This window comes from Salminus brasiliensis, chromosome 4 (genome assembly GCF_030463535.1).
Source record: "Salminus brasiliensis chromosome 4, fSalBra1.hap2, whole genome shotgun sequence".
In the NCBI taxonomy this organism is placed as follows: Eukaryota; Metazoa; Chordata; class Actinopteri; order Characiformes; family Bryconidae; genus Salminus; species Salminus brasiliensis.
In genome coordinates this window covers 23,592,520-23,618,264 of record NC_132881.1, presented here as the reverse complement: position 1 = coordinate 23,618,264, position 25,745 = coordinate 23,592,520, and the positions used below count along the sequence as shown (strand labels likewise).

The 25,745-nt window shown below is 43.0% G+C and overlaps 1 protein-coding gene across 2 annotated transcripts in view; it reads right to left on the bottom strand.

Annotated features, from left to right (window-relative positions):
• Positions 1-677: 677 nt before the first annotated feature.
• Positions 678-25,745, bottom strand: part of tjap1 (tight junction associated protein 1 (peripheral)) — a 94,728-nt gene continuing 69,660 nt past the window's right edge. For both annotated transcript variants that reach the window (XM_072677640.1, XM_072677641.1), the window contains 5 exons: positions 22,077-22,143; positions 14,389-14,496; positions 11,703-11,786; positions 5,652-6,303; positions 678-5,560 (listed from right to left, as the gene is read on the bottom strand). In XM_072677640.1, the coding sequence (XP_072533741.1) occupies positions 4,767-5,560; positions 5,652-6,303; positions 11,703-11,786; positions 14,389-14,496; positions 22,077-22,143 (1,705 nt within the window). In that variant the 3' untranslated portion in view covers positions 678-4,766. The remainder of the gene's footprint in view (positions 5,561-5,651; positions 6,304-11,702; positions 11,787-14,388; positions 14,497-22,076; positions 22,144-25,745) is intronic.

The window sequence follows — 25,745 nt, the reverse complement described above, 5'->3', positions numbered from 1 at the left end:
CACCTTACCTTTTAGGGGCATTTGACTCTTCCTCAGATGTCTGGCTCCAGTCACACTGCGAACAATTCAGACTCCGTAAACCTTGAATAACTTTCCCTAATTTTCAACCATTTAATCACCTGCTGTTGTCTGTTGTGCTATCCAGTGTCAACCAGAATAGGATTGGCTCCCCTTCTGACTCTTGATTCCTCTCAAGGGTCCTTCGTCTTGATCCGATTTCCTTTGCCTCTGTAGCAATTAGCTTAGTCAGAAGAGAGTCAGACCCGGATCTCTGTAAATCCTTGTGACAACACCTGTGAAAAGCATTGAATCCCCCCCCCCCCCAACACACAATCATAACTCCACTAAAAACAAAAAGCACAATATAAATAAAACTGCACTGAAATATTCTGAATCAGTTGTTGTTCATGATTCTGCGTATACTGCGATACTGCATGAAAAGCGTACCTTCAGATTTCTAACTGACATAATGCCTCCCTTTGTGCCGAGGCCTGAGCTGACTTGCTTTCAGGCTGATTCGAACACGAATGCTCCAAACAGTGTGACCACCTGGAGGCACTCTAAGATTAGCACCAGCACCGCTGCTGGTGTGGCCACACTGACGTCACTTAAAGGGACGAGACGCATCAAAACAACCCCACTGGTGGAAATGAACGGTGTCAGAGCGGTGTAAAGAATCAAAGTTTAAAATAGTTTTATTTGTTTTAAAATATACATCAGTTTACAAATTGAGAAAATAAAATTAGTCGAGTATAACAGTCTTTTCTGTAGAGTTTTTCTTTTCTAGGGTGTTTTTTTTTGTTTTTGTGTTTTTTAGGGGGGGGGGGGGAGAGAGAAAGTCATCACACATGGAGTCGCTACATGACCATGAAAGCTTTACCTGCTTAAGTGAAATTTAAAGAAAATTCTAAAAAGCCATGGAAGACCAGACTGGACACAGACCAGGAGTGTAAAGGGGGCAAAAACTCATTGCAAGGAAAGAAGCACCGTAATCGCTACAGTTAAACCCAAGGTGTAGACAGGTGTGGCTTGTGCACCAAAGTGATAGACAGACACGGCTTGCAGTGACAAACCAAACACAGCCAAACACTAGAGATGTATCTGAAGTGTGCCTGAGTCATTGCCTTAAAGTTCACAGGTTCCACTGTCAACATTCCTAAACGTGCACCATGAATGCCATCTACAATCAAATGCAACCTCTGGGGCACCTCTGGAAGCGTCAGAGGACTCACTGGTGCTTACAATCAAGTGCGAGCACATAACGAAGGACAAAGAAGATAATGAGAGTTAAATGCAAAACAACCACAAGCAAAAACAAAAACAACAAACAAACAAAAACGACGCTAATGGAGGCGGACACAGACTACTCACAACTGAAAGGAGGACTGTGCAAGGAGAAGGGGAACCCTTTGGTATTCTAACCAAGCGTGCATTTCTACACAGCACAGCTGTCCAAAAGAAAGACTACAGGAAAGAAAAAAAAGGAAACGGGTCACGTCTGGAATATTAGACGGAGGTCTAGCCAGCGTAAAGGACAGTCCGTCGAAAGAAACACTGATTTTTAATCTTTTTTAACACTGGACTGCAGGGTCGAGGTTTATGAACGTGCACACACACACACACGCTGAACACAATGATCAAAAAAGATAAAGGTGTGTCACACTGATTACAGAATACACTGAAGGTTAAGAGGGAGATAAGCGTGAGCTTCCCATGCTTATGCACCTGATGAAAAAAAAGAATTATGAAAAAAATACCAATTCATCTATTTCCCCCTTTACTCAGATTTCCCGGTCAACATTTCGCAGGCTTGGCGCAGGGCAGGTCACCTTGGATCAAAGAAGAGACCCGTCAGTCACTGATGCACTCGATTACAGTCCGGATAGGCTCGCACTAAACTCGCAGCAACGTCAGCTGTAAAAGCCCATTTCTACACGCAGCACATCAGACAGAGCTGCACTTCTTCTTTACTTTCTTTTCTCGTATTTGCACAAGCTCTTGTCTACATCCCATCTGATGAAGCCATGAAATATTTAGGGACGTCCATTTCCATGCGCGAGGCCCTGACAGACTGTTCTCCATCTCTCCCTCTCCTTTAAACATCAGCGAGCTATTTTGGAGCATGATAAAAACATCAATTATTCAGCGCAGGGGCTCGTTACAGCTCGACTCATTATGAGCCGTTACAATTACATATGGAGGGGAGACGGAAAAGAAAGGAGAAGGAGAGGGGGGGGAAGAAAGATAGACAGAACGATTGGAACAAAAGGATTAAAAAAAAAAAAAAATGAAAAAAAAAAAAAGAGTGGAAAAAGAAAAAGCACACGGGCGCGGGAGCCCTTCCGTCACACATTCTGTAGGTCTCGACAGAGGATAGCGGAGCTGAATTATTGAAGGCAGGGAGTGCAGAGTGTAGTGCAGACCAAGACCAGTCACGAGGTAAATACATGCAGCAAGTCTGGTTACAGAGTGGCTGAAGTCTCAGAGCCCTCTCGACTACAGCGGCCTGATATGTCTTATGCTGTCAAGTCATGAATCATGGTTGCGCGACAACCCCGTTCCCTACGACGTTTAAGCTGGAATTCGATACTGCACATGATCGGCGTGTGTCCATTTCCTCTACGACCCAACACACACACACACACACACACACCTTCCGGTGACCAAATCACTGAAATGAATTACATATTCATCTAAAAACACCACACATTGAACCCAAACAGAATGTGTGAAGTAGTACTTTAAAGGCAACATGCACAGTGTCCCGACTGTCTTTAGTGTATAAAATGAACGCAGATGTATAAAATGTGTCAGCACTGACATCTCTGACACACGCCAGCTCAGAAAAAAGGAAAAACACCACAAAACAAAACCTGAAATGTCTGAAAACACTTATGGAAAAAGAAAACTACACTGTCTTTATACTGTCAGTCTGACTGATTAAAAAAAAACTCGAAACAAACACAAAACAAACAAACAAACAAACAAAAACCACCATGACAAAACACCAAACATACTGTAGGGTGCTATGAGCTAAAATTTATGCTACAATAAAGAATAACTACTTTTATTTATTTTTTTAACAACAAGCAAAGAATAGTTTTCATTAAATTCAGGGCTAATAGCAAATTTCCCCTGAGCAGAGAGGCTCAGGCATTACTACCCTCAAATACATAAAAAGGACAGCCAATCAGCAAGCTTGCTCTGTTGTTTTGTAGACTGCAGGGCTAAAGGGACCGCCTTGCTGAGCACTTTGCACTTCCATAGAAGTGCGGCCTTAGAAAAGCAGTGGGACAGAATTTCGTTCAACTGATCTACAGTACAATTCTGGTTCGGAAGTATTTCAGAGTTCCTGTATGCATAGTTCTATGTAAATGGCATCGGGTACTGAACACGGCCTCCAGCGGCAAATCAGCTGATTGTTGACCGCAGCTAAGAGAACACGTCATTTCCCACGTAGCGGGACAACAGCAAATAGCAAGAGCGAATCTCTGGCTTTTGCTCGACTGAATGGCAGTTTGGGACGTTCTTCTGTCCAATACAGAGTTCTGAACACAGTAGTGTTGGGGGCTCAGGTCGTTAAGGTCCTAATGCTGCATAAAACTGCATTTTAGAATGCAATAACTTATTGCAATAATTTGCTGTCTTTTTAAATCGAATTAATCTAATCTTTTAGCTTATGGGGGTAACATTTTTTTTCTTCTTCAATTTAATTCAAACAAATAGACATACCAGCTTAGCTAACATATCACACCTCCACGAACGCTCACTGTGATGTGTAAATGAACAGGAAATTCTTTCACTGCTCTTATTCAATCAACCAACACAAATAAATACACGCCAAGGACAACACACAAATGCCGCAAATCTGTAAATCTCTGGTTTAAATATCAGTAGTCAAATTAAAGCATGGATGTAAATCGCTGAAACTAATCAGAACATCTGACGCGGAAAAACAATAAGCTAAATAAAATCCGGAAAACGTTTCCATAGTTGAGTTGGAATAACTCAAAGAAGAAGTTTTCAGTTGAGTCAAGAATTACAGTGGTAGATCTATGAAGAGAGGTGTTTGAATTCCACCCACCATTCCACGTGAGCTGAAAGTAGATTTAAGGAGTAATACTTCCTCTTAAAGGGCAGCAGGGAAACCCCTCAGTCTGAAAAAAAAGGTCAGGCACTGTAAGTCGAAGAAAGAATCCATTAGATTTTATGAAACCTGCATCAGCCCCCTTCATCCATACCAGATCAGTGGATCTGCTGACAGTCTGGAGCACCATCTCCTTCTCCAGTGAAACCCCTTAAACCAAAGAGAGGACCCTTGCTTGAGTTCCTGACAGCAAAACAGCAACTAGCTATGGTGCAGTGCCATCTCCTCCAGTTACAATACTCTGGCCACATGCAAGTCTTAGTATGGCTATATCCTGTGGTCGTCTTCTCATTTACGCCACACCTGGGAGTCTGGAGACCGTTCTTTCACGCCCTGTCAGTCATTCGCATTCATCCGGAGCACAGTTACGCTGATCTAGGACGTTTTTCTTTCGGCTTTTGGCTCCTTAAGATGCTAGAAGCCACCTCAAATCCACCACTTTCGGAAATACCACACTGAAGTAAACGTCTGGTCTCTGAGAAGTGTTACAGTAATGAATCTGCAAAAAAAAAAAAAAAAAAAAGTGACCACAACACCATTCCCTTGCCTCCTTGTTGTCTTGTGATTGCTAGCAAGCAGAAGAGCACTGCAGTAGATCAGAGGAGTATTGTAAGAGATCTCAGTCCAGCAGGTTTCCATGTTCTTGCGCTCTAGTAAGGCTGTCCTTGCGGTGCAGGTGATGGACTCCCATCCTTTTGGGGCTCTTGTGAGGTCGACTGGAACCACTCTGGAGCTGGTGTCGTTGAGACGGGGGCTTGTCCGTGTAATCCTCCAGACCAGCGAGGGCCCTGGACCCGATGGCGGGAAAATCCTGCGGCAGGACATCCCGCTCTTCAGCAGAGCTGCCTGCTGAGCCGGTGTCTTCAGCGAACTCCTGACGCTTTGCAGAAGCTGGGCTGGTTTCCACCGTAACCATTGTATCACCACTGGCGCCATCCTCGTTGTCAACGGCCATCAGCAAGCGTTCGCTCTCTTCATGGGAGAAGTCACCGCCGTACTGTCCCCGTTTGGACCGCAGGTCTGCAACGCTGCTGGTATCCGTGTCCAGGCTGGACTCGCGGCTCGCCGTCCAGCTTTGAGCAGAGGAACCCTCTTCCCCATCTGAGTAGGCACCACGTAAGATCCCATGGTCTGCAGCACCTCTACCTGACTTGCTGTTGCGACTCCTCTCGAGTTCCTTTACCGTCTCACTGCTGAAGGACGTCCGGTTGACCAGGGTGCCTTCTGAGGATGGAGCCATCTTCTCCACAAACATTCGCTGCCAGTTGGCGAGCAAGTCCTCTTCAGAACTCCCTGAGCTGGCAAAGGCACTCGGTGGCTGCGGCGGGCTGCTGAAAGGGCTGGACTGGCTAGAGAGAGGGTCGGTGATGTCCGTCTGCTGGGGGGTTCGCGGGAGCGATGCATGCCCTCCACCTGAGGAGAAGAATGAGGCCACGCTTAGAAACACTACTTAGATCAGTTTTGATACATTTTTATTATTTATTTATTTTATTTCCACCCTTACCTGACGAAGAGGAGGTCCCGGAGCGCCAGCCTCCATCAGACACAGCGGGGCTATTGGGGACAGTACGCTGCCGCTCTCCCGCCTCTTCATCGTTTTGCACCAGGCTGAGAGAGATGGCCTGGCGCGTGGCGTAGGTACAGTTGGGCAGCGGGCTGTTCTTCGGGATCTTCACCTTGTCATCCGAGGAGAACTCTATCACCTTGCGGCCAGGGTAAAGAGGGTGTGGAGGTGGAGGGGCGGGGTAGGGGTTAAGCTTCTCAAAGGAGGGTGCCATGTCATCAGCTGACGGACCGTCTGGACCGGCCTGGATGCGACACATGCCGTTGACATGCTGCTGATCGGAAGCAGTGCCGCTGCTCTGTCTAGCATGTCCAGGACCTCCGTTCTCATTCTGGGGTCCGGTCATGTCAACGTGGACAAACACGTCTTCGGCCACCGGTCGACCGGCACTGCTGCTGGACTGGGCAGAGTTGAGCACAAGTGGTTCAGGTTTCTCAAGCACCCGAGCGATGACTGAGGTGGGCACAACATCTGCAGGTGTCAGACTCAGCGTGTCTGGATCCTGGCCCTGGGCTCCTTGAGGACTCTGGCTCTTGTCAGGCAGGCTGCTCTTCATGTGCTTATTCACCATCTCCTGCAGTTCATATGGCAACTGGAAGGCAAGATGGAAATGAGACTTTTACACATATTTTTCAAGGCAAAGCAAGCTTGGATTGGACAAATATGGACTGGACTTAGTCCTTAATAAAAAAAAAATTACAAAAAAAAATAAAAATTAATAAACCTTATGATTGGCCTCTAACAGTAGAGCCTACAAAGTTATCACCATTCGTTAAGGTACGAATCAAGACTGTGACGATATAATTATGTCTACTCATAAAAACTGTTGAAATTCCATTTGTACCCCATACAATGACATAAGTCCACCTCAACATAATTGTACCCTGCCTCAATGACCCCAATTACATATATGAGGAGCTGGGTAGACAGGAGCCTCTCTGTTCTGCTTCTCGAGATGTGAATGGGCTGGTAAATGATACTCATCCATAGGGGAACCGCTATGAAGGCTATCTCCCTATCAGGAGGAGCAGGACACTGCCTCCTCCTTTTATTCAAAAACTCCAGATTTTTTAACATAAGATGCAAGATTAATGACGAGGTAAAAGATCACGTCAAATTAGTTCTTAACTAAAGTGCTGCGAGGGCGAAAGAGAGAGGGAGGAGAGGGAAAGAAAAAAAAAAAAAAGGTATGTAAGGCCTTCATTTCATGTTGCTGCCTTGACTGGATAAAGCCAGGCAGGGCTATCGATTTGTGGAAAACAGACAGGGACAATCAGTAAACGCACAGCACAGCTCAGCTGATGCCTTAACGATCCTGTGGGGGTAGCGAGTGGCCTGCACCCCCCCAACCCCCCAACTTCCTCTTGGTGCGAGGCCATAGAAGATCAATGCGTCCAGGCAGCGTTTCCGAGCGCGACCCCTGCATGGCCTTCTAGGTCAGGGATCTACATGCTGTGCCCTGTGCTATACTTTCCCTACAAGGGCAGAGTGAACATACAGCACAGCCTACACAATCAACTTTCCCATCCGGTGTCTGCAACTACAAACCACACATTAGCAATGTAGCATAGCACCCGCGTAGCACTGGCAATCTTATTCACTCATCCCAGCTGATCCATCACACAAGCTCTCAAACGCTGTAGATCAAGCTCAATACAATAATTTACCTATTAACATGATCATATCAAATGTACACAACTGTCTCCTTACAGTAAACAGAGTGAATCCAGCTAGACATCCAAAGTTCGCTACTTCAATTTTGCATTGGTGATACGAGGCCAAGGAAACTAGTAAAAGGACATTTGGCAACCCATCAGCACTGTGAAAACAGCATGCCTAAATCATCATCAATATGCTACACAATCTGAAACAGACTTCATACTATATTTTATAGACTATTATCTACAACAATGAATTAAAGTATGGACAAAAAGCTACATCACACTCAATTTTATGTATTTTTGCCAATATTTAGCCCATTTCCTTCCCAATTTGGACCGCCACAGTACCGCAGCGAAGCGATGTGGGAAGAGAGTGCCGTCTACCCACCCATGAGAGAGCAAGGCCATGATGCTCTCTCGTGGCCTCTGCTGCTGAAGTCTAGCAGCATTACCAGTATTCGAACCAGTGATCCTCTGATCATAGTAACAGCGCCTATACAGAACCGTATTGCCATTCAGAGTTAACTTTGAGTCTTGTGTGGTTTCTATGTGACATCCATCAGAGTAGACTTTGCACAGTGCTAACCGGTGGTTGTATGCTTCCATTCCTTGATCGCTCTAGACTGTGAGAAAAGACTTAAATGACTGCTTGTAAAATAATGACCGTCTCTCAGCCTATCCCACTCTTTAAATGCTATGCCAAGAGAGGATGGCTTTTAAATATGATGATCTGAAGGATGGTGTTTATTTTATTATTATTATTTTCTTATTAAAACTCTGTGGAAGACCAAAACTCACAGCTTAATGTCCAAATAATGAACAAGCAGATTTATATTGTCTCAAAGCTAAAAAATGATCTGGGTTCATACCTTATTTGCTAATGCAAAATTTCTATTGAAAAATGTGTGCAAAGATACGCTATATGGACAAAGGTTTTGGGACACCTGCTTATTCTTTCTTTGTTTTTTTTCCCCAAAATCAAGGGTACTTTTAAAAATGAAAAAGTGTATGTCCTGCTTTTGTTGAAGTAACAGTCTCTGCTGTCCAGGGAAGGCTTTTTATTATATTTTTGAACATTACTGTGAGGATTTTACTGCATTCTTTAGTAAGAGCATTTGGATGTTCTATGATCACCAACCCACCTCACCCCAACAGTAATGGATGAAGCAACAACATTCCAGAGAACAGTTGAAAGCAGCTAAATGCATTCGTTAGACAGGGTGTCCACAAACATTTGGACACATAACGTATGCACGTATTCATCAGTGTGGAGCAGGCCAAGTGCCGCATGCTCTCCCTGCAGCGGTCGTGCATCTGGTGGTAACTGAGAAGGTTTGATTTCCATCTCCCTGCTGATTGGTGGTATGGGCAGGCACGACTGCAACCTGCCCCCTCCCATCCTCTTATTTGAACAGGAGGCTGACTCAGTGCTGCTTCACGGCGTCTTCACATCCGAACACACAAGTGTGCACCCATTCCCGGGTGGCACATGTAACCATGGTTATCAGCGTTTTGCTTGGGCCAGCTTTTATCCGCCTCAGTCAGCAGCGCTGTTCTTCTTCCTGCATCCTTCCCCAGCGGTGGCTGGTGGGAGGAGGTTTCCCCCAACAGCACAGACTTGCGTTTTGCGCCTCCTGTAACATCACTATTGTTGTCCTGCAATCGAGACATCATCTAAATATAGCGCCTCATTATAACTGCATTCTTCTCCGGAGAGACAACACAGTAACTACTACTTTGTCAGCGACTGACTGGAACATAATGGATCTTACCATTTCTCTGCTTTTTGAGGGCTGTTCAAGGATACACACACACACACTTGATACCTCACCCTATCACTTCACAAACAGCAGAAGCCTTGGGAGAGGGCAGCACTGCTCTGGCTAATTAAATGTCTCTGGGAAATAACAAATTGCTCTCATTTCCTATCATTATGTCACCACTTTCCATATGAAAAGGTTTGATTAATACGCACCAAATAAATCTGCATGTGATTATTCACCCGGAGCGGGACAGACCACCGGAGAAGCAGCACCGCTCCTGAAGCAGGTTAACCTCAGCACAGGCTGCTGCCAGACTAATGAATCAAGCCAGGGTGAGGAGATAATTTAGGCAATAAATAATAGATCTCCTAAAAATAGGCCTGCCCTACGACACCCACCTTCTCCTGCAGGGAGGGCCGGCTGTAACAGGCCGGCACAAAACAGGACACCTGGGATTAGTCACGTCATGCAATTCATAAACAAGCACATTAAAGAGAGGTGACATGAGGTGGCTCCTCCGATTAACGACAGAGAGGAAAACCTTGCCTCATCTACGCTTATTCAACTGGGCGCAACTACAAAACAAACAGAACTGCAGAGAAGCTGTTGCTGTCAAAATTATTTTTTTTTTTATACCATTTGGCAGTGTCTGCTGGACTTTCTATTGTGTGAGTACTTTCTGATCAGTGGACCATTCAATTAACGAAGAATTTGGAGCTATTTTTGGGGCTCCTGGGTGGCGCAACTGTCTAAGCGTCCAACTTTATTAGTCTGCTTTATTGCCAAATTAGCTCCAAGCTAAGCACAGCTTCACACAGAGATCCAACCACAACAATTCTGTACAATATGGAGGACCTTTTGGGGACCAGTCTTCTAGTTAAGCCCCAGTCATGCCTGAAATCCGGATGCAAACTGGATACAAATGTCTAGTGTGATCATGTCTTTAGTGCCAGTTTAAAAGAAGACTTTCAATCATGAGCTTGTCCTCATCCTCCCATCACCGGTGGCCTCATGTGACATGACAAGTGGGTGTGATTGGCAACGACTAACTGGAGAAGAAAGTGGATGAACTGAAGAAAAAGTGACGGAACAACCCTCACTGCAGCAACAGTACTTCCCTCCTTAGCTTGTATCGATAAACAAGAAAGCTAGTTTCCGTCTTTCCTGGCCTTAATCCACAAAAGAAAGAAAGAAACAAACAAACAAAAAAGCTGCAACTGCTCCAGAGATTTGAAGAAACCGGACGTAGTTTATACAAAAGAAACTATGAAAGAGGCTGTGTGCAGCCTTTCGATAGGCAACAGGGTGTACTGTGATGAAGCGTCAATTCCCCTGGGCCCTGTTCTCTGCCATGGCTCTGATAAAGGCCTGTTAACTCCCTGGCTCCTTTACACTGACACACAGCTGTCCATCACTCGGACACCTGCTGCTGCGTCGGGGCCCGCGGATAAACACAAAGGCCAGGCAGACTTATGCGTCTGGGTCTTTGACACCTTGTCAATAACTCACCTCAGGTCTGCTGGCCAGCCTGCCTTTGTCCAAGGTCCAGCTTAGCTCTGCAGTACGGCTATGCTTACCTGATTTCATGACATAAAGACTGGCATAAAGCCTCTGCTCCATCCCAGACTTTGGCTGTGACCGAAATACGACCCTATTTCTTATTACGGCCGCATCATGAAACGGATTGTGTGCGCCCCCCCACATCAGCTGAATGTATACCAGCGTGCATTGTGAGTCTCTTGTTACTAAGCAACTGATGGAGAGCCGTTACGTGATGATGGTGGCTGCTGAGTCCCTGAAAAACAGCTCTGGGTAATTAAAGGACCTGAAAACATCTAATGATGAATGCATTTAATTGTTTTGAGGAGGGAGGTGGGCCAAAGACCACCTAGAACAACTACAGGAGTCCTATAAGAAAGAGTGGGTGTAAGATGGTACCGACCTAGTAGTGACTTCTTCTAGTGTATTACTGTGTAAACGTGGTACTGTATGTGGTGTGCTTATGATGACACGGCATAAGTATGTTTACCTGCTAACTGCTAAGCTAGCTCCAAGCCAAGTTGCCACCTATCTGTCAGTTCTATACATCTGTTGTTGTGCTGGTGTGTGCAGTACTGGCCCCCACCAGTATTACTGGGTGTTTTCACATTAGTGTAGTTTATGGTTGGCTAATTAGCTAACGATAGCATGCTAACTGCACCAAAATTAAGTACTTTTTGGTGAGCAGGCTTCTTCTACAGCCCTTTTCACACCCATGTCGACATTTGTGACCTCTTCAGATGCTCAGGCCTTTCTGCATGGCAAATTATTTCCTGTAAGCTTTTGCATACAACTGTGTGTGTGTATATATATAACAACACTAATGAAAGAACTCTGATGACAGACTGCATGCTGAAAACCACTCCTGCTTCAAAAAGTCACAGGGCCATCATCCCCTCTCTCTTCCCATTGTCCAAGTGTGTTACCGCAGAGCGCACAACACATTTAGGCTGCTCCCACAGGTAACAGCAGGAGCGTGTGGGCTGAAGGAAATGGGAGCCTTTAGTGGGCAAACCAGACACACTTACATCTGCAAACTTGTGATTCCTGAAATGGGACTTGTTGCACTTCAACAGCTGCACGGCCAAATTGCAGTCCTGGCGGTAGCGCTCCTAAAGAAGAAGGGGAAAGGTAGATTAGCGCAGGCTCACAAATTAAAGAGTAGAATGACGAAACAAATCATAGTCAAAGATAGTTATACGCATATCTGTATATTTGTCCATCTATAGCCTTTGCCTTTTAAACATATTGAAAAACATACACACATATAAACAATACTGAGAGATGGAGGGGATTATTACTAAACACACACAACTGAAGAAATGCATTTTAGTTCAATTATTTAGTAAAATGTAAATATATATATATATATATATATATATATATATATATATATATATATATATATATATATATATATATATACACATACACACACACACACACACACACACACACACACATACATACATATACATACACACAGGCTTACAATAGACATTTTTTTTTCTTTATCCTAAAATCTACAATGAATTCCCCCAAAATAGTGTGGTGGGTGGAGTTGAATGCAGTTTCCTGTCTGAGAGAAATCCAAGGAGAAGACATCTCCACAGAAAGTCTTCTGAGGTATCAGCTATGAGTGACTGGTGGCTAATCTGCACAAGAAGATTAAGCGCTATGCTTTAGTGACAGGAACAGACAGCTAACCGGTCCCTCACATTCTGTAATTAGCTCCCCACAGCCCTGCCGCACACATGCACTCAGTGAGCAGGTGGAATCAACAGTTAAAAAAAAAAAAAAAAAAAAAAAAATAAATCAAGTTGAGCTGCATAGAGTCACTCTGAATTTCCTGAAGGCATAAAACCAACACGGTAATATTTATTCAGGATCCTGCCAAAGACAGTCATAATAATGTACACAATCTAGGTAAAGCTGGTCGATCTATTGTCCATACAAGTATACTGGTATAGGTGTCACACAACAAATACTGCGTGCACACAGACGCTCTTTTGAGTGTCTGAACTTTTCAAACCTTGAAAAATTGTACGCCAACCAATAAATCAGTCAATAAAATCAATGAAATCTTGATTTGCCCATTTGCTTTAAGAGGTCTTTCAATGCTCCAGGTATGCACACTTCTAGATGCGTGTTGTGTAGTTTGTAAGTACATTTAGCCATAACAATACAAAAACAATGGCATGCAAAAGTTTGGGCACCCCATGTCTGACCGTGAATAGTTAAGTGAGCAGAATAAGAACCGATCTCCAAAACCCATGAAGTGCAGGATGAGGATAAGAATTCTTTTCAACATTTGAAGCAAGATTAGTGTATTGTTTTTGTTTTCGTACAATTTAGTAAAAAGAGAACCTCCCCGCAAAAGTCTGGGCTCTCCAGCCATAATTAGCTTGTTAGGGCTATGGCTTGTTCATATGTATCGTTAGCAAAGCTTTATACATAATGAGACTTCTCAAACTTTGTTCCAACAGTCAGCAGCCATAGGCTCATATTAACAGCTGATTAGGTCTCCAAAAATTAAAATAACTGATGACCACAAAGTAGGAGAAGACTACAAGAAGATAGCAAAGTGTTTCAGGAGTTTCCTTAGTTCATAAAGGAATTATGACATGACTGTCTAACATCTAAACGAGCCTGAAGCATTTTTGATATGAGTCCTGTGGACTAATGAAGATAAAAATACAATTCTTTGGAGAAAAAGAGGAGCAGAATTTCATGGAAAACACACCTCTCCAAATGTTAAGCACAAGGCGTGACTCTCATGCTCTGGGCTTATTTGCATTAACAATTATGTACAGGCTGTGATACCTGCCAAATAAGACATTACCAGGTACTGGGGACTATGCAGGGTGCTCAAAACTGCTTCAGGCCAATTTGCTTTTTTTGGCATTTTAAAACTGCAGACTTTATACCTTTTGGAAGGTATCAGGTTATCTTTTACTACTTACAGTAACCAAAGAATTGCATGACATGACATCATAAATAGGTACAAAATGTACTGCATTGAATCTCATTTACTGGATGCTTCAAGTAAAATACATAAAAAAAGAACTGTTAAAAAAACATATTAAATGCATAACAAGCTTTCTTTCTGGAAATGAGGTTCAACAATCAGCAATTGCTTTAACATACAGTATAAGTACTCCAAAAGCATGGGTTCATTAACTCTGCTAATGTAAACCCAAATGTCATCAGATACAATGCTAATTGGAAAAGTCTGTGATAGTGAATAATAGCTGTAGCAGCCAGCACTTTATCTAGCCACAGCCAGTCAATCCAGAGTGCAATAATACACTGACTGATTAATAAAAAAAATAAAAAATAAAAAAAAAGTTGTATCCAGACTTAATCAAAAAGTACAGGCTGTCTAATGTAAAAGTGCTGTTTCGCCCTGCAGACCTCTATCAGGCAGAAATCAGCTGCTGGGCTGCAGACACATCTGACAATGCAGTTTTATGAAAGCTTAGCAGGAAACCTCTTAATGCAACTTTCAATTTTCAGCTCCAGCGGTTACCATTTTGAAGTTATACTACAGAGCTGACTCTGGCGCACTGTCTGACACACACACACACACACACACACACACACACACACACACACACACACACACACACACACACACACACACACACACACACACACACACACACACACACACACACACACACACACACACACACACACAGAGCTTGCCCATACATTCAGTTCCTCCAGCTTGTCGATTGTGTTCTTGGCATCCACAAGCTTGTTGGTGAGCTCCACTATCTCCTGATCCATGGTCTTCTTGTCTCGCTCCACTTTCCGAAGCTGCAGGAGACACAGAATGAACAGACATTAGCATTTGCTCTCTAAGCACTTCTCTGAGGGGAGCAGGCAGACACTTAGCTAGTGGCTGGGCTGCTCTGCTTTAAGTAAGAGCAGACAGTCGTTTCCTCATCGATTCGCCATAAAACTTCCAGTCTCTCATCTTCGTCTCTCTGCTGACGGTGTCAGCACAAAAACAAAATGATTACAAAGAAGAAAAAAAAGAAAGAAAGAAAAAAAAAAAAACTTAACAGCCATCCTTTCAGCTTGAGAGCATGGCTGAGGTCAAAACTGGAGCAGGAACAAGGAACAGACATCGACTTACATAAACAGATCGATTCCACGTCGCCCATAGATAAAAAGCCCAGATGAATCATTCTGCTGAATCATCTGAGCGAGCAAGACTCTCAGCCTTCTCTCAATCTCTCAAAGTCTGGACTTTCAGAAATAACCTCAGCTCCAAAATAAACCCTGACTGAATTCATTAGCACTGATGACACTGTCCATGAACAATGTGCTTTACAGGATGTGATCTCAGAATATGATAGCAGTCACAGAAAAGTGGGGAAACATCATGAGACAGACAGACCTGAAAGTGTAATGACGTGTGGTAATGTGGGAAACGACTTAGCTTATGATGAGAAAGGCCAGTAAATTCTGTAAAAGGAGAAAAATGGGCAATTAAAGCGGGGGAAGCTGGAAGCTGGAGTATTTATTTTTGGATTATTTCATTTTCTTTGTGCAGTTCAGCTACAAAAGTGCTGTTCATGTACAAACGACATTATTAACATTAACGTGTGCAATTCAAGGCCTTCCTAAGCCCAATTAATGAGGTATCAGTGCTGTTACAGCTGCCGAGAACACAAGCAAAAAATGGAAAACAAACGGCCTTGGTCTGTCAAGCTACAGTAAAAAAGAGGGTGGTGGGACGCAAATGGGGCACAGTGGCACCTACTATCCAATAAAGGGGCCTAAAAAGTCTGCTGCTGAAGACAGTACTAGTCTTCAACTTCCAGTGGACCTAAGAAAAAAATGGCTGTGTTACCTTATTTTTACCTGACCGTTTATGTTCACGACCATCTGTCACATCATGAGGTCTAACTAGCAATAGCAAACAATGGTACAGTCTTTTCAGATTTAGCTCCCATCACCCTATACGAGACACAGTTGATGGAAGACGGTGTACACTAGTCCCTGAACTGTAGAAACCACAGGTTTCTCACAGCTTTCCACTTTCTTGTGGGCACTAATTACGTTTGTTCTCTGCTCTTTTAGTTGCTAGGAAATTTTATTCCGTTAGCAGTTCCTAATTACAATTGGTGACATGCCTCAGGTCTCATTTGCTAAAAACGTATTGGCATTAGGATTTGCCAAAGAGTCCTATGTCTGATTAGCTAAAGAGACAGTGTTTACTACTTCTGCAAATTACAAAAACTGGCCAAGGGTGCTCAAACTTTCGTGACAACTGTAGCTTCCTGCATCTTGCTGTCTTAATCCAGGCTCAGTACCTTTCCTTAATAAAGCCACGTCTTATATGGATTTATGACATCATTTTTGCCACAAAAGGGCGCGCCCCCTTGCTTGGGGGTTTAGTTTACCACAAAGCATGAATACATTAATTCCAGTGTTCCAACAGCATAAACATTCCCCAAATCTCTAGTCTGGAAAACGTCCATATCAATTAGCAATGCTGTGCAGATCCAGCTGCTCTGTGTGTGTGTGCTCACAAAACAGTGTGGAAAGGTTCATCTGTCACATACACAAACCTCCATCTCTGCCATCAGCACATTATCATCGCTTATGACTGTGTACAAAGTCAGCGTCTATTATGGACCCGCTGCAAGTTCGTACTGAGAACACGGAGAGACACTGGATTTAATTGGATTGAGTGCAGCATCACAAAAGTGAAGAGCTAAGCAGGTCTGTGCTGCCCAAAATGTAACTGAAAGGGGTGTGTAATCAGATGGCTGCACATTATGCTCTTTAAAATAAAGAAATAAAAGACACTGAATAAACAAGACATTAGAACTAGTTTCTCATCAGTAGCATCATATTGGTTGACAGATGATGCGTTTTTAGCGAGATCTGTGAATATATTACGGAAAATATCAATTGTTTGAGTTCTTCCCAAACAATAGGATCATTTCTACATTCAGCGCTGCTGGAAGGTTCGTGAATCCTGCATACAGTACCAGCATTTCTGTATTTCTGCATAAATTTGAGCTGAAGTGTGATTAGATCTTCATTACTAGTCCTAAAACTACATAAAGAGAACCTTATTAAACAAACTTGCAGATATTATTAATAGTTTTTATCTTTATAAATTGAGTAAAAACATGGTCTTCTATACATGAACTGCTTGGAACCTTTTCCAGCCTGGTGAGCATCATGAATCTCAGGAATCTCCTGTTTAAAAGGCATGACACACTTCCTGAACCTCAAACCTGTGTGTAGTAAATAGCAAAGCATATGCTCTAGAAACCTGAGAGGGCCTTCTAATCTCCTAAATGCCATTCTCTTGATTGAAACACTTGACTGTGGTTACCCCTTTAAATGAATGCACATTCCTAGTGGTAACTATACCTTTTCCTGACATTTAATAAATGATCACTTTGCTCAATAAATAAATGTTACAATACATTTCTTTTGCATAATTTGCTTAATCTGGATCTATATTTAGATTAGGGATTAGCGCAGGACCTGATCTGGTCAAATTTATTCAGACATACAAAGAAATTGCAAAGGGTTCACAAAAATGTTTTAGTGGCGTTCTATAACAATAATAAAACTTTGTAACATAACATTTTATGAGTAAAGTCTTCGTAATTAACAACACTCGCAATTCTGGGTAAGTGTTCCTCAAGTGCCTAGTTAACCCCTTACCACAGCGAGACTTATTACATGCGAAGGTGTGTTATTCAGTAACTACAGGGACTTCTGTACAAACTGGTGGAACTAACAGAAGTTCGTAATAACGCTTTCAGCCCATCTGTGGGCTTTTTAAGGAGTTAAAGAACTTCTTATTAACCTCCTGTGAGAGGTTCGCACATTCACAGGCTATGTCTAATCTTAGGCTAAGCGAGGCCTTGTAACAGGGAATAGTGTCCGCATAACTTACAGTTGGAGCTACAGCTGATGTGTGGTTGGGAGAAATGCTACATGGCTGTTTAAAATCCAGCTCAATTTATTCTTGGCTTCAGAAAGAGTAGAGCCAGAGTGAGCGAGAGCAAGACTGCAGCAGTCTCCCTGGTGCTAGTCAATAAAAGAGCATTTAGCTTTACAGCTCGTGTTTGACTGAAGTGGACAAGGTGGAACGATAAAAACCAGGGCACAGAAACAGCAGCTGCTCACTGAGAGTCCATTTTCCCCTTGTGATAAAAGACATTACAGCAGGCAGCAGATACCCAGCACAACCAAACTACTGAGCATTCCAACAAGAGAGAGAGGGAGAGAGAGAGAGAGGGAGGGAGGGAAACAGCTAACAGGGTGAGAGCAGCTGGTTATGTTTGCACTATTTAAAGCTGGAGTCCAGTGGTTGAAATATCAAAAGACCCTAAACACTATGTGACCACCACACAAGGGTAAAATTTGTTTTTTGACAAAGTCTAGTGGCTTATACTTGCCTAGTGGTTCTTCTATGGCATTGCATAAGGAACCCTTTGTAGCACCATCATTTTTATTAGGAGTGCTAATAATAATGATAATAGCAGTGTAGTATATTTCAACCATTGCTCTACACACTTGGACTCTACCGTGCAGCAGAGCGATAGCGTCTGGTATCTATAGCAATCTAACCAGCAAAATTATCACATGCAAAATGAGAAGAAATGGATAAGGCAAAGGAAGCTGGAGAAGGGCATCTACACTAAAGCGGAGAGAAGAAAAAGAGCGTCACGCAACTGCATAGACCCATGTTTGACTGACGGCAGCCTGATGATGATGAGGATGATGGCGATGATGATGAGAAACCCAAGTCACAAGGCAGCATGAGTGGAGAAAGAAGAAATAAGAGGAGAGACACAGAGACAAAAAGCAATGACAGGAGAAGAACACAGTATGATCATGAGTACAGCCAGTCTTCCCCTGCTTTAGGCCTACATTTGGAATGTTTGGCAGGAAGCCCTGCCTTCCAAAGAGTGTCCTGAGAGCACCTGAAAAGGTAAGGTTAGGACAACTGTGCTGTTCTGCCAACGCAATGCCTAAGCTGCCAACATCGCATTACCTGTAATGCCACCTGCACAACATGTGACTGGAAAAGCTTTCAGCAGGAGACACTAATAAGAGATGCAATAGTGTAAAACTGGAATTCAGGTACCGTACCCTCTGATGGTGAGCCTGTACAGAAGAAAAATACCTACTTGTATGACAAACATACAGACTTGTTTGTAGCTGTTTGCAATAAACCAATCAAACAACAAAGTGCCTTCTCTAAATTCAACACAAAATACCACTATTAATGACCACTGCAGTCTGAGAATTACTCTAATCTCCTAAATAGAATCCTACATAAGAGTGCACATTTCCAAATCTGGTGGCAAGCCAAGGGCTTCATTAGCTACATCAGGTGTGCCCGAGATAAAACACATCTAATATCTAGATTGGCTTAGAGTTTGTTGTCTTAGGTTTGATTGCATGTAAGAAATATGGTCAACTAAAGAGAACAAAAGTTCAGAAGAGATCAGTGCCTTCACAAACAAAGAAAACGATACAAAAAAGAGAGCAAAGCACCTTCCTAGAGATAGAGAGCTGAAAGCACAGTTTACAAGAAACACTGGGTACACTACCTGGAGGTACCAGAAAGAGGAAGCTATCTACAGCTGCCACCGGATTCCCGAGGACAGTAAGGCGCACACTAAACGGTCTCCATGCATCGACACCTCTACTCCAATCTGAATCCTATCAAGACCAAATAAATAAGCTTCAGAGGTTTTAGGATTCTGTTCTGTGCAGTGGTGAAACAAAACTAGAACTTTTCAGGCCTGTGGATCAGTGGTATGTCTAGAGAAGGACTATTGAAGCATTCTCTGAAAAGATCACACCGCCTACAGTGAAGCATGGCCATCGCTTTGTCAAGTGATGCTCTGGGGCTGCTTGCTTTGCCTCCACATGACAATGGTCCCAAGCATACCTCAAAAAATCTACCAAGGCTTGATTTCAGAAGAAGTCCTGGAAGATTCTGGACTGGTCATCACAGTTACCTGAATTGAACCCCATAGAAAATCTTTGGTGCGATTTGTAGAAGGTGTGTGTATTAGTGAACTGGAGGCCATTGTCCATGAGGAATGGGCTATGATTGGTCAAGAACTCTGCAGAAAGCTGGTGTCTGGCTGTGGATCATGTTTTGCAGGTCATAACAGCAGAAGGCTGCTCTACAAAGTACTCAAGATGCTGGTCAGGAAGGGGTTGTATAACTCTGAGACTGCAGTGGTCATAAAAAGTGGCATTTTGTGTTGAATTTAGAGAAACACTTGCTCTATTTGTTGTGTTGAGATATTTAAATTGGTCTTGTTTGATTGGTGTACACGGCTGAAAATTGCATTTGGCTAATTTGCCTAAATTTGCAATGGGAGTTGAATCATTTCAATTGCAACTGTACAGCCTAATTTCCATAGTACTCCTCAAGGAAGCCCAGTGTTGACAATTGACATGCATTTATATTCCTGCATTTATCTACTGTTACTGTTTAACTGTGTTTATTGTAACAATGCTTTTCAATCATTTAACACTTCCTATGACTTACACATGCAGTACATATTAATAACAAAGACTTCACAAAACCTTACTTCCCTTAGGCGTCGATAACGGTTCATACCAATGCACAGATAGCCTTGAACAGAATGTGTGTGGGGTATACGGCCTGAAATGAAAATGGCATGGTGCCTGCCCTTGATATTAAAAGACGTCCAACACAACGGCTCACTAGGGGTGATTTTGCAGACTGCCTTAGAGGGATGGGCATGTAAAGTCTTGTGATCTGAGAGTCACTTTAGCACATTTCACTCCAAAGAGGTTTGATTACATTAGCATTTGAATGGCACTGAAAGGACGAAGGACGTACAAATTGTGTAGGCTTCGAACCTCCTGTCCCTCATCAGTCAGAAAACCTTCGAAGCACTTAACAGTAAATCCTGATAAATACCAGCAGTTCTGATAAATATTTTGCAGGATGTGTGCTGGCTTCACAGCGTGCTTTACAAATATTTCAATAGCCCTGAGCTGCCTATTAAATCACAACCTCAACGTCATCACAACTGGAGCCGCTCGTGCTGACTCAGGTCTATCCGACACTACCATTAATGGGATGTAAAACCATTCCAGCAAAGGCGGTAATCAATCACCTGTTCTGGCATTAGGAAATGGGGAACTGCTGCCCAGCACAATAGAGTCTAGAGGCGCCTTGTGAAGAATATCAGAGGCTTTAAAAACGCACTGCCTCATTAGCCTCATGTGACTGATTATTTCCAATTCAGAAAACCAAGATTTGTCAGTCTTCAAAGCCTTGATGAGACAGACGGGACTTAATTCAATTAGAGGCTAACCTGACAGATCTGTCAGAGTTATCCGCTCGGACAAGCAGACCACAGCCATGCGTGGTCAAGCATGGCACTTGACATTTGATTTTGGAGGATCGATTGTTTTCCTGAAGAGGAAGCAGTACATCTGCCTCTGTTTACTGTGACTGGACCTCAAAATATAATTGAGGTGGGCAGGAGCGACTCTAGGAATGAAAAATTAGGTGGCCACAGGGTGGCCTGTGCTATTTAAGGGGTCCAAAGTCTATAAGAAGACATCTAGAGAAAATTACAATGAATACGAATCAGAATATCGTTGCTGAAGGAAAGGTGGACAAGATGCTATAAGAAAGTGTGTCTACTTTGGTCCTTTTGTAATATCAATACAAAAGCTAACTGAAATACCTGGAAAAAAATGTTCCCCGACAGTAAACCTAACAGTAACATGGATAAACACCTGTATGGATCACGGGCGTGATCATTTACAGTCAGCCATGTTCCTCATGTGTCCCTATAAGATTTTGATTGGAGCTTAACCTCAGCTTATGAAGAATGTAACTCCACAGGAAAAGGCACTACCATTCATTTAATATGGCTCCTATGCGTGTCTAAACATCAACACCCTTTACTCCTACGCAGGGACAGGGGGCTTCCATGCTGCCTGGCAATTTCTACAACCATTACTGTTCCCCCACTGGCTTTAACAGGAGGCAATTACCCTCATCTATATTTGCAAGCTTAGACATAGTAGCTGTATAGCTGCGTTGAGCGGGTTACATAGATCCCAGTAATAAAGCAGCAGGCTGTCTGGGGTACGATGTAAAGGGCACCATATGACACTCTGTTAAAAACACGTCACTCTCAGAGCCTAATCTGATCTCAGTGGCACTAAGTGAGACAAAGGCCCGACTCATTAGAAACCCGCTGCATATCTATTCATTACAGCGAACAACACAAACAAAGTTAATGAAAGACATCAGTCATGAAAATGAATGGCGAGAGAGGGTTAAGGGGTAAAAAAATAAATAAATAAATAAATAAAAATAAAAAATAAAAAAAATGAACGGTTACCAAGGCATGTAGCTTCTCTTCCAGGTCCTGATTAGCTCTCTGTGAGGCTGTGTAGCTGTTTTGCAGTCTGTAGGGGAAACACAAACACAAATATATAATGAATACTGCATACAATGTGCAACACCAAGCTCATCCTCAGTATCTTACTGCATCTGCTCAGGTGCTGTACCACCGAGTAATAAAGCCATTCAGCTACACAGAACACTCCACTTCATCCACTGTATTAATTTACCTATTTCATCGTTTTCCACTTAATCTTTCAGTAGTCTTGACATCTTGGATTTAGAAAAAAAGGAGGAGTACTGCAAACTGCCAGGATGGCTTCCATTTAATAAGGCCTTATTGAAGTAGCTCTGTATAAAGCAGCTATGCTGTGAAGGGCAGGTAAGAGAAGAAGGGGAAAGAGGCCCAGGTATTTCCCCTTCTCTCCCCAAGGAACAAATGGGCAGCCCTTCCCTAACACACAATGAAGTACAGATAGTGGCAGTCTCCAGTATCAGCATCAGCTTTATACTGGCAAACCATCAAAGGGAGCGAATTCTGAAATAAATCTATCCTGAAATATCATACACTACCAAAAAACTGGACTGGACCAGGTTGTACCACTGAGGGTAAATGATGTTGTTTGTGCCCTGGGAGGGCTACAACGTACCTGTACCATACATGCATTTCTGGCAGTAGCCACATAATGTTAGGAACGAGTTAGGAAGGAGTTTAATGTTAGGAAGGAGTTAGGAAGATGTTTAAAATCTAATTTTATGTATTTGCCAGCTATAAGATTAGTAAAAAAAAAAAATTGATATCAACCAATATTAAAGCATAGAGCATTTTCCTTTCGCACCCATCCTCACCACCACCCATCATTCAGTGGTAACAACAGACACCACCTCCATGGCTGCACGTGAAATATGCTCAAATGAATATGATCTAGCCCTAGTACAGGTTCTGCCTCCCCCTCCTCTTCCTGAGATACTTTTACTACTAATTTTGGCTTGTTTTACAGGTCACCCCTTTATGTTGAGGAAGGTGGGTGATAACTGACAGACCCTCATGGACTTAATTTATAATCCAAGTCTTTACATTTTAGACTATTTAGTGGAACTGCATTACTGCTCTTCTCAACTTTTAGCTTTTTCCAGTTTGCTGAGCTGATGTCTGAGTTTTGGGACACAGATCTTTTTTAGCAGTACACAAAAATTGAATATCATCTATCAATGTCATAATTTTCTTTTTTTTTTAATTTATTTAGGCTTATTCTTTATCCACAGTGTGATGAGTGTAGTGAAGTGAGATTTTTAGTGTTTTATTTGGTTGTTATATTGGGAGGTATGCTTATATTGGGAGCATATGTTGGGAGGTCCACAATATTTATTTATTTATTTATTTACTACCATGTCAAAGACCCCACTTTGAGAACCATGGCTGTAAAACATCAAAACAAAACAAAACAATATATATGTTTTTGCTCGACCTGACATTTTTTACCCACTACTCCGAAACGGCCATAATCATGCGATCAACTATAAGTACCATTTCAGCAGCGGCTGACTGACTCACTCTGCATTTCCTCCTGTGGGCCAGTGGAGTGTTTGTGCAGGTTGAGAATAGTTCTTTTAGATGACCATCTTGAGTGAAGTGCTTTAATTAAAAATAGCTGGTAAATCAAAAATCCATGTTTATAGCAAAGGAAAAAAAATCATGAATCATGTAATTTCTACAACAAAATCATTAACCTTTCACTACAAGTGATTTTCAACAGGTCTAGTAAAGAGAGAATGCCAGTAAAAGATTGAAGAGGGGGAGCCATGCAGGTTCTGCACATTTCCATTAGGATATTATTCATTATTTCTCGCCTCCCTCTTGGGTTCTCACAGCCACCTAAAATTATTTTCACAGTCACAAGAGCTGTAAATTTCATTTCCCAGCATGTATTATGCGACGACTCACAGGCCAGGCATCCAGTGTTCACTCACTGCATTTCCACAGATAATTGGAGCCCATCAGAATAAGCACAGTGCATAAGAGACGACTGTGAGGGCCATGGAGATGCACTCAGGGCTGGAGTACATTCCTGTTACAATGACAATCTATTACCTATGGCTGCCTACATAATTTTAAATGTATTCATGTCACATTAGAACGAATGCCTCTAGATTCCAGTTCAACCAGATGCCTTTCATATTACCTGCTTTATAAAGCTGTCGAGAATCGTGTTCAAGGACAAGCTTACTCAGATAAGCCATAACATTAAACACACCTGCCCTAGTGTCACCAGAACAGTTCTGACCCCCTTAAGGCATGGACTTGAAGGCACCAGAAGAGACTTCAGAAGAGGTTAGCAGCAGATCCTGGCAAGTCCTGCAAGTTTCAAGGTGGGGCCTCAATAGATCAGACTTGTTTGTCCGGCACATCCCGCAAATGCTCAATCGGCCTAATATCTGAGGAATTTGAAGGTCAAGTTCCTCAAACCAGGCGTTGCGACAACATCCACATAAACGTCAGGTCTCCCAGGCCTCCCAGCAGAATACTGGTTGTAGCATCACACTTCTTTTGCTGGCTTTTCTTCCCATAATGCATCATGGTACTTTTTGTTCCCCAGGTAAGCAATGGATATACAATCGGTGGTCCACATCGTGTAAATAAAAGAAAAAGTGATCCAGTACACCAGGTCACCTTCTTCCATGGCCCAGTTTCCGAGGCTCACATGCCCATTACAGGCACTTCCAGCAGCGCTCAGGGGTCAGCACTGGCACTCGGACACTCGACATTTCGGACATTTTGATCATAGCCAGCATTAACGTTTCAACAATTACGTGCTATAGTAGCTTCTCCGTTACGTCAGACCCCTCCCCACGGTCATCCATGAAAGCTTGGGCATCAATGTCCGTGCAGTTGGTTCCTTGGTGCATGTTTGGTAGGTAATGAGCACTGCACACCAGGAACACCACATACTACCTGCTTGATGTTTAGGAGATGCTCTGACCCAGCTGTCTAGCTATCCCAAGTTGGCCCTGGCCCCATTTTACCAGCCTACCCGACTGTTCACTTGCTGCCTAATATGAATTTCCCACCCCTTCACAGATGCAGATGTTGTAGCAAGATGATCAAATGGTATTCCCTTTACCCGTCAGTGGTTTTAATGTCATGGCTAAACAGTGCAATGCTTAATTTTAAACACTGTCCGACTGCTGAAAAGCTGCAAAGGGGACTAAACGACTAACGACTGAGGCAGCATGTTACTGTGCACTTGCGTGTCTGACTGCAAGCCATATGTGGAGCCAGTTACTTCCCAGTGACGAGAATGAGTAGGCATGTGACTGTGCTTACGTGAAAACTTGTCATGCTGGCCGGAGCCTCAGGCAATCAGGCGTATTGATTAATTGGCCACATGATATTACAAACAGCAACTCAACCAACATAACCTTGCCCCAGTTTTCAGGCAAAATGGCCACAGACAACAGCAACTCTGCCTCACAGACACTGCACATATCACCACATCACACCCCGTAGATAATCACCAAGGTTCTTTTACATAAAACGTTTAATTAGGGCCATAAATATCAATACACGATTCACACTGATGAAGATTATGGGTTCACATGAGACTGTTTCCCAGCCGAAACAGAGGACGCTTCCCCTCTTTCCCTCTGATCAATATCACTTTACTGT